Here is a 9651-nt window from a genome sequence, read left to right as displayed (position 1 = left end):
TGTTCTATTCCGTATCTAATTCTACTGTTTTCTTATTATTTTCCACTTTACTTCTTAATTATTCATTTGACTCAAATGTGAAGTTTATGATTCCTGAAAATATTTCAATGATATTTCTTCAACAAGATATTTCTTCAACAAGGTAAACCCCACCCTCTGCAATAATCTGGAGCAAACTTTGATCCTTAACATTGTTACAGCTTCTTAATGAAGCCTAATAGTTCCCAGTCAATATAACCAAGGTATAATCAGGAGCGTATCAAAATGATATGAACTTGTGATAATGAGGTGGGTACGATACCCACTGCCCCTTGAAACGCCCAAATGATGTAGACTAACTTAAGATTCTAATGTGATGCAATCTCTGACATCTAACATTCATTTTGAATCCTATCCAGTTCAATGTATTCCAGTAAGCTGGTAACAAGCAAATGATGCAGATGTTTTTTAAAACACTGATTCATCGGTAATAGAGGAACTTGCAAGAAGATTATATTCTTTTTCCTTGAAAGATGGAATGAATATTAGTAATGTTTCATTTCAGAACAGTATTTTCATACATTCATAGCCTTCAGTGCAAATTTCCACTTACGAAATATACAATGTACATGTATGTTACCATGTAGGGTAATTAGTGAGCATTTACTTTCCATTCATTTATGAAAAGTAGTTGTTGATGATATCTCTTCTGAGCGCTGTTCCAGTTGCTTCGTGTCCATCTTGCTCTTCGTCATCAGCCTCTTCAGGTGCATCCTCTTCAATCTGTACTTGAGGTTAGTTTAAGTCCTTGCTTACGTTGTACAACACACAACAGGCTACAATCACATTACATGCCCTGTCAGCGGCCATTTGGATTCCCTGTCCTAATAAGCAACGGAACTTGTTCTTTACTTGTCCATTCACCTGCTCTATCACAATCCGTGTTCTGCAATGTGTGCTGTATGAAATAATGACATGGATAGCTAATCATCATTAGATTTAGTTTGACGAGGTTAAAGGGATGGCACAGTATTGGTGGACATGAGAATGATGTAGTACAGAACAAACCATTTTAAGAGGACTTCAAAGTTTATTTGAGGAAAATTGGTTTAGAAATGACTGAAACATCCAAAAACAAAGTGTGAAAAACAAAGTGATCGTAATAAAGTGTGGGTCCCACATTTTATTCTAATTGCTCTTTTTGGGGTATCTCACCCATTTCTAAACCAATTTTCATCAAATAAACATTGAATTCCTCATAGAATTACACGCTCTTTCATATTTCATGAGGTTTCTCATTATCTCACCAAAAAATTTTAGAAACCTGAAATTAAGTCTCAACCAAAACTACACGATCCCTTTAACTCTCAATGAGACATGGCAGTTGGGTTGCAGTAAGTTTTTTTTTTTTTTTTTTTTTTTTGGTTCTATATTAGGGAAAGAAGTGCTTTTTACCCAAGGTATGTTTCAGCTAGATTACTATAATATCTTTACATGCAGAAGAATGAAATATTCCTATACATCAAAACAGCATGATGGTGATATTCAAACTATGATGTAGTAACAATCTAATGAAAATGGATGTTGCTATGGAGATTGAATATCAACCAGAAAATTAGTCTTGCATTTGACAGTAAAACTTTTATTTAACTTTTATAAATGTAATTGCCATTTCAACAACAGTGGTGTATAGATAAATGCTTCTTTCAAGAGTTGTATATCAAGAAATCATATGCTTACATATCACATGAAATTGTATTATTTTATTGAGAAATTTCTGAATATTAATATTTGATAGCAATAAAGCAATCATTGTTATCAGTATTAAAGATTATCACTCAAGTTTTCTCTTTACTTACCAGTTGTATGCCCTTTCAGCATTAGTCTGTGGGTCTCGCAATGGAGTCATGAGCCAAGTTTGTAGTCTATACCCTGAGTCTCCAACAAGGATTCCTTCGAGTTCCCTTTCTCTGAATCTCCTTTCCAGGACACTGACTGTTCTATAATGAAAAATTTATGTAAACAATGATAAAAACGAAATAGACGATTGGGCAAAAGGGAAAAGAAAATGAGAGTGACTGAAATTTCCACATACTTTTTGTTTAATGTTTCAAAAATTACCAACTTATTTAATTATAAGTACATTGTACTTAAAGATTTATTCCGCACACAGCATTCATGTGCCTATAAACTACACGTGTACAATTATTATGATATAAAGTAGGAACTGAGAGTTAATGCATCGCTATGTTGGTCTTTCCTAATTTACACTCTTGATAGTACAGAGCTCATGAATATGTTTGCTTGTTTTTTATCATGTGAGCATGAAAAGATAATGACATCAATAACTTTTTAGGATAAATTGATTTCAAGCCAATTCCATCTTTCATGTCACGTATATACTGACCCTCAAGATACGGCTGTCATGTGTGCTACCCGGCCACCTCGCCACCACATTTGTTATTTTGTATTTCCAGTCGCACACAATCTGCACATTGATCGAATGCTTCCCTTTTCGACTGACGAATACATACTCGTCGTCACCATGGAGCTCGACATGTGTGCAGTCGATCGCCCCGACGACATTGGGGAATCCGGCAAGTTTGTAGAAACCAATCTGGGCTGCCCTTACCTCCGCCATTGTTTCCGGAAACTTGATCACCTGTTGATGAACAATAAGATTTTAGATTTTCAGTATATAGATTCTAGATCATCTCTCTCTCTCTATCTCTCTCTGTATATAGACTTATATCATATACATTATAACTATGGATCCAGCTTATGGGAGACATTATATACTCATAACTACATTATGGAGGCACTTGACCTTTAGGAGACAATCAACTAGGCCAATTCCCATTCAATCGCATGATTTAAAGCAGACATCTCTTATTTATGCAAAGTCTACCTAAAGCTGGATCCAGAGTTTCATACGAGAGTTTCCATAATACATACACACACACACACACACACACACATATCTATATATATATATATATATATATATATATATATATATATATATTCATCTTTTAGTGATCGTGATTTCTGTAATCTCATTGCTCAATCACACTCGGACCAACCACTGAATATTTTCCGTATTCCGTGATATGACATCATGATATTACACAGCTAACTGTGCGTGTACGTGTGTGTGTGTACGTGTGAGCGCATAATCAGCTCGAGAGACAGCCAGCAATTTCAACATCATTCACGAGAGGAAATCAGCTAGAAGAAGGTTAGCACTTACAAAGTATACACTTAAAAAGATAAAATCGTTTCCCCATGCTTGTTCTTTCGAACTGGTAATATCTACGGTCTGGTGCCATATTCCATTCAGCCTAGAGCCTCGTGGAATATGGTACCAGACCGTAGATATTTGCCCGTATTTCGGGATCAAGCAGGGGGTAAATAATAATATCTAAACATTAAGAAGTAAAAACTTCAGTGCATTTATTTTCATATGTATATACATACATGATAAAAAAATAATTCAAAGCATAAACACTCTCATATCATTGCATAGGTTTTTCAATCAATAAAGTAAGCTAGTATCGGTAGCTATCCAGAAACAAATGTAATGAACTTTTGAATGTTGGAACCATTATGAAACAGAACAAGCGCGAAAAGTTTTTGTGAAGAAGATTCAAAGGAGAATTAATTCAAAGTTAATGAGCAATACAGACCATGTCGTGTAGTGTTTGTTTGTCAATGTTCCAAACATCACTTGCACAAATAGAGAAACATCTAGATCTAATAGATTTTATTTTTTAGGTAATTTTCTCCAAAGCTGTTGAAGTCCGTCCCGTCGCGTGACGGGACGGACAAAAGTGAACTATGTACAAAACGAATGGGAAATTCTAGAGAATCGGCTAATTTTCATCAAAATGTATTTAAACTTTGGAAAACACAGTTTTATTACATCTTAATGTAGATTAAGCACACCAAGATTCAAACTATTAATGAATGCTGAAAAATTTGACCAAAAATCATTATCATAAGGCGAAAAACTCTCATTTTACAAGAATTCTTATACTTTTGGTACAGTAATCCTTGATTTTCTTTCTCGGGGAAAATTACTTCTCATGAATGAAAATGTTGCAATGACATTTCATTTGCTCAAAGATTGAATCTTTCCATCAAGATCTGATCACCAATGCAAAGGCTGGAATCAAAAATTTTACTGCCGTGACGGGACGGAATTAAAAAAACACACTGCTTTTTGAAAAAAAAAAAAAAATTGTATTAACGTTGATGACCCAGACTTGCCATGCAATGTGACATTGTTTTCTACTAATATTCCCTACATTCCTTCAATGAAAAAGCTATCATACAGATCTAATGTATTATAGTTTTTCAGTAATTTCCTCGAGAGGTGTTGAATTCCATCCCATAGCGCAATAAATGATATGCAAAACAAAATTAATGATATGCACAATGTACAAAACAAATGGGAAATTTTCAACACTGACTAATCTGCATCAAAATGTGTTCAAACCTGTGGTTAACACAGTTTTTATAACATTTTAGTGTAGAGTACTAAGATTTTACTAAGATAAGTCTTTTTATTCTGTTCAAGTTAGGGACACTCTTTTTCTAGCCCATTGTGGTATAATAATTTTGTCCCATCACACCTACCATTGTTAACATGTGCAGTCCGTCCCGTCGCACCTACCATTGTTTACATGTGCAGTCCGTCCCGTCGCGCCTACCATTTAGTAAAGTCCGTCCCGTCACGCGACGGGACGGACATTATGTTGGACAATGATAATTTTCTTATGAATAGAGAATTATTTGATTTAGTGTCATGGATATAGAGCCCCACTAATTCATTGATACATTGTGGAATATGAGTGACCAAACTCAAGTCTATCATACAGAAAAAATTATAATTTGGTGTCAAAGTACTGAAAAACATGTTTTTTCAAGAAAAAATGAAGATTTTGACCCAAAATTTAACTATAATGAGAAAAATGAATACCAGATATGAATTGCTCCTAGGAAGGGTACTCTATGAAAAGAATCGATGTTTCCCCTACTTTTGTAATTTTTGTGCAAATTACTTGAAAAAGTAATGTCCGTCCCGTCGCGCAAAGAGGGCGCTTTTCCTGTTTTACTGGTAATTTACGGAAAAGTCTGACATCAAATATATTAGACATGTACTTTTCTGAAAACTGCAGATTCTCAGCTTTAATATGATATATAACATGAAATACAAGTGTCAATATGAAAATTTAGTCCAAGTGAACACTATTTTTGGATCAGACCCAAGTAGAAATTACACGGTGCGTAATATATGTCCCCGCCGGAAGTAGCATTTGGTAGCAAAATGCACAATACAGGTCAAAAATCAAGGTCAAAGGTCAAAGAAGTCAAAGGTCAAAATTTTGTGTACAAGTTTTGAAGCCCTCACCTAGTGCCATCACATAAAGCAAACGGAATCAAAATCGGGTTAGAAATGGCTAAGGAGTAGCATTTTGTAGCCATGCAATGTACAATATAGGTCAAAAATCAAGGTCAAAGGTCAAAGAAGTCAAAGGTCAAAATTCTGTGTACAAGTTTTGAAGCCCTCACCTAGTGCTATCACATAAAGCAAACGGAATTGAAATCGGGTTAGAAATGGTGAAGGAGTAGCATTTTGTAGCAAAATGTACAATACAGGTCAAAAATCAAGGTCAAAGAAGTCAAAGGTCAAAATTCTGTGTACAAGTTTTGAAGCCCTCACCTAGTGCCATCACATAAGCAAACGGAATCGAAATCGGGTTAGAAATGGGGAAGGAGTAGCATTTTGTAGCCATGCAATGTACAATATAGGTCAAAAATCAAGGTCAAAGGTCAAAGAAGTCAACGGTCAAAATTCTGTGTAGAAGTTTTGAAGCCCTCACCTAGTGCCATCACATAAAGCAAACGGAATCGAAATCGGGTTAGAAATGGCGAAGGAGTAGCATTTTGTAGCACAATGTACAATACAGGTAAAACAATCAAGGTCAAAGGTCAAAGAAGTCAAAGGTCAAAATTCTGTGTAGAAGTTTTGAAGCCCTCAACTAGTGCCATCACATGAAGCAAACGGAATCGAAATCGGGTTAGAAATGGCGAAGGAGTAGTATTTTGTAGCAAAATGTACAATATAGGTCAAAGGTCAAGGTCAAAGGTCACAACTGAAATTCTGTGTAGAACTTTGAAAGCTCCCATGTAGTGCTCTCATATAAAGCAAACAGAATCAAAATCGGCTCATAAATGACAGAGAAGTAGCAAATTGAACTTCCCAGCATCCACAAGACATAAAGGGAACATGTGGTTAGATTTGTTTCGTTTGTGTATGCCTACTTTTTTTTCCTCTGTTGCTGCATGGCAGATGAGAAATTTGTCATGATTTCAATTAAAGAAAGAAAAATGTTCTTGGTTTTGTACTGATTGCACATATTTACTTGGTAACAAATGGGTACCCATTCCTTATTGGTAACTTGATAACAGTCACATCCTCATTTCAAAACAAAACAAAAAACCAAACATATTTAAACATATAGTGAAGAATAAGATATACCCCAAATGTTACAAATATTACACAAAATTGTTATGACAAAATTGACAACAACCGATTCAGGTGTACTGTCCTCCAGTATATTAAAGGACAAGTCCACCTTCAATAATACATGTGGATTGAGTGAATGCAGCAATATCAGTACAACACATCAACGAAAGTTGGGGAAAATCAGACAATCCATTCAAAAGTTATAAAATTCCAAAGTATTTGCACAATCACTGCATGCTGGATAAGAGGACTATACTGCAGTGAATGATATGAATTGTGTAGGCCTACAATGATATAACGAAAATATAAAGAAAAATCTAACAAAATGTTACTTTTAGAAAAAAAAAGTGCACATTTTCTTGTCTTGTCAATGACAGAGACTCCAATTCCAAGAACCTTCTGATCTGGAGATTCTCCCGCCCGAAACCCCTAGCAAACGGGAGACTCCAAGTTGATGTGTGCGAAGCGCGAAGTTCCTAGGATTCTAGATGTTCTCTGGTGCTATCTAAGGCTTATTTTTTCAACATACGATAGAAAAAAGTAAGAAATCCTTTCCACCGGGAGACACAGAGCCAGGGCGGGAGAAATCAAATCTCAAACGGGAGAACGGGAGATTGTGCAAAAATGGGCTTTCGGCGGGAGATCTCCCGTCGAAAACGGGGGAGTTGGAGTCTCTGCAATGACATAGGGTAATATTCTCCCTCGCCTTCTGAAAGAGGAAATAAAGTTTTTCAAAAATTCATAATTTTGAAAAGAATTGTCCGATTTTGCTCAAACTCTTGCAGATGTGTTCTACTATATTACTGCACTCACTCAATCCACATGTCTATGTGAAGGTCAACTAGTCCTTTTATTCGACTGGCTTACTGCACGATCGATTTAGTGAGCAATCTCTCGTTCCTGTACTATCGATTTAGTTAGTTACCATGAGAGATATCAGAGCTAGCTGTGCATGCAATGCATTGTTATATGAAGAGATCATGATGCCACAATGTATTCCTAGCTGTGCTGGTGCAGCTGTACAGACTGTTGCCACAGAAGCTCAAAAAAGAAATGCTGCCTGCCGAGAACCGAATGGTCAAATTACTGTCAGAACCGAAGGTGAGCATGGGGCATTTACGACCAAAACTGGATTCTTTAGGGTTTATAAATTTAAAAATCCAAGTTCTAACACGCCAACAGGTGCACGTGCGTGATGTGCACCATGCATGCCATAGCCTAAGGCTGAGCTCGCTCACAGCAGAGACACGGGTAACGTATATCCTACGCTTATAGCCCTTGCTGGCAGTATACAATTAACCCTACGCAAATCTGTACTTATCGGACTACATTGGTCTACGATGACCGGAGATGCTTGTGCATGTAAAGGATGGGTGGTCATTTCACGTTAATTTATACTACTTTTTGTCTAGTGGGTATTACTGTGAAGTATACTTAGCATGAACTTAAATGCAGGAGTAACGATATAATTCCTATTCCGACTAAGTTGATGATTGGTGTTCACAAACTCCGGAGATTGCATAAGCCATAATTTATAAAACAGTAACACAGGACGGCCGCTCTGCTCCGTCAGTCAGGTGGGGTGACCATTGGCCGACGGATCTCACCAGACTCGCTCGGTCAGTAGCTAGACCCTATGAGTGAGTATTGTACTTTATAAAATGGGTTCAAGAATGTAGCCAATTGGAAGCGCTGAAATGAGTCACGTGTGCGTGCATTATTTTCTTCAGGTATGCACTAAGAAGAGTCTCTCTTCCACCTCCCTGGCCTGACGTACGTCACAATGTTTACACTAGCAGTGTGCACTCAATCAGTTGTTACAAGTGCGTCACGCACTACTATACGCGCTGTCAATCCTGTAAACAACTTCTAGTTCGGGCCGCGGGCTGCCACAACAGCCGGCGGCCTTTCTTGTGCATAACAGTACGTGGCGTACGTATACTCTTAGATCTTATACGTACGTACAGTACTTATGTGCGGGATTTCCGAGTGCGACGTGCGTAAATGTTTGGGACGAACATCATCGGACATCTTGACTTTTGAGCGAGTGCTACATGTAGCTGACTGGTATTGACCCACAAAGGTACGTGAATAATGCTGTTAGTTTTCGACCCATTTTATAAAACAAATGATGCACAGGATTATTTCGTGGCGTTAGTGAAGGTGCGGCTCACTCTCGAGTATTGACAACGGTTGCAAACATGCACTCGGCTGCGCCTCGTGCATGTCGCACCATTGTCAATACTCTCGAGCGCGCCGCACCTTAACACACTCTATCCTGTGCATCATTAGTATATCAGTAGACCTTTAGGTAGACTTCTATCATACTAGTACTGTTAATGTCATAGTACATTTAAAATGCAAGGATATTTGTAGATTTGTATACTCTACAAAGCCTACACTATCTTAATATTGTCAAAACAATGGGTGTCATATTAAGCTCACATTTACAGGGCAATGATTGAATGTTCTCATTAATAACAAGTAATAGAAATTCTTCTCTACAACCAATCAGTTATTATTAATGAAGATCAAAATAAGACTTACTTCATCCTTCATTTCACACAATGCCAAGGTGACTTTCCTAATGGTTCTTGACGCCGTCGACAGATGCACGCCATGAATGCAGCTTGTGTCATCCGTCACGGCCCCAGTGGCATAATATCGCAACGCCACAAACACTTGTAAGCTTAGTGGAAGCGACTTGTTTCTCTGTGTTTCTTGTTGCAGTTGTCCTGCCAAACTGTCTATGATGTTCATGCAAGCGTTCCTCGTGGATCTATACAGCTTACACATTTGACTGTCTGAAAAGACATCAAAAGGGTGCGTTCGATCTCAAAAAATACGCTCTCTTCTCCGAGCAGCAAGCTAGGTTTATTGCTTCAAAGATGGCCGCCATGGTTACACTAAGTGAGACTTAACCGGAGAAATTTAGATTTAAACTTTGGTCAGACAGCTAAGGTTAAATAACCTGAGTTTTTCAACCATTAACCGGAGAAAAACTACGGTAAATCTTTATGCAATGGAGAAACTCCGGTTAAAAATTATTCTTAACTGGAGTTTCTGGGTTTAACCATGAAAAAAACTCTGGTTAAGGTTTTATGCAACGGGGCCCAGGTGACACGACATATGCTCCAGCA

At 37.4% G+C, this 9651-nt stretch overlaps 1 protein-coding gene across 1 annotated transcript; it reads right to left on the bottom strand.

Moving 5' to 3' along the window:
- Window positions 1-757: 757 nt before the first annotated feature.
- Window positions 758-9307, bottom strand: LOC139729749 (putative nuclease HARBI1). The gene is made up of 4 exons (XM_071640683.1): window positions 9059-9307; window positions 2383-2641; window positions 1839-1974; window positions 758-937 (listed from the first exon to the last, which is right to left on the bottom strand). Exons 1-4 carry the CDS (start codon window positions 9305-9307, stop codon window positions 775-777), a joined length of 807 nt encoding a protein of 268 aa, XP_071496784.1. The 3' UTR covers window positions 758-774.
- Between the last annotated feature and the right edge of the window lie 344 nt (window positions 9308-9651).

This window comes from Diadema antillarum, unplaced genomic scaffold (genome assembly GCF_040938485.1).
Source record: "Diadema antillarum isolate AM-2024a unplaced genomic scaffold, OU_Dant_1.0 seq00000263_RagTag, whole genome shotgun sequence".
Taxonomy (NCBI): domain Eukaryota; kingdom Metazoa; phylum Echinodermata; class Echinoidea; order Diadematoida; family Diadematidae; genus Diadema; species Diadema antillarum.
The sequence above is the reverse complement of the archived record's forward strand: the minus strand, read 5'-3'. Positions and strand labels throughout refer to the sequence as shown.

What these genes read in the sequence shown, in the direction of transcription:
- LOC139729749 (XM_071640683.1), bottom strand. Translation starts at nt 9,307, where the DNA reads ATGTGTAAGCTGTATAGATCCACGAGGAACGCTTGCATGAACATCATA. An exon ending in TGTGTGAAATGAAGGATGAA is followed by an intron (nt 2,642 to 9,058) that starts GTAAGTCTTATT and finishes GTTCATCAACAG; the next exon opens with GTGATCAAGTTTCCGGAAAC. An exon ending in CAGCCGTATCTTGAGGGTCA is followed by an intron (nt 1,975 to 2,382) that starts GTATATACGTGA and finishes ATTATAGAACAG; the next exon opens with TCAGTGTCCTGGAAAGGAGA.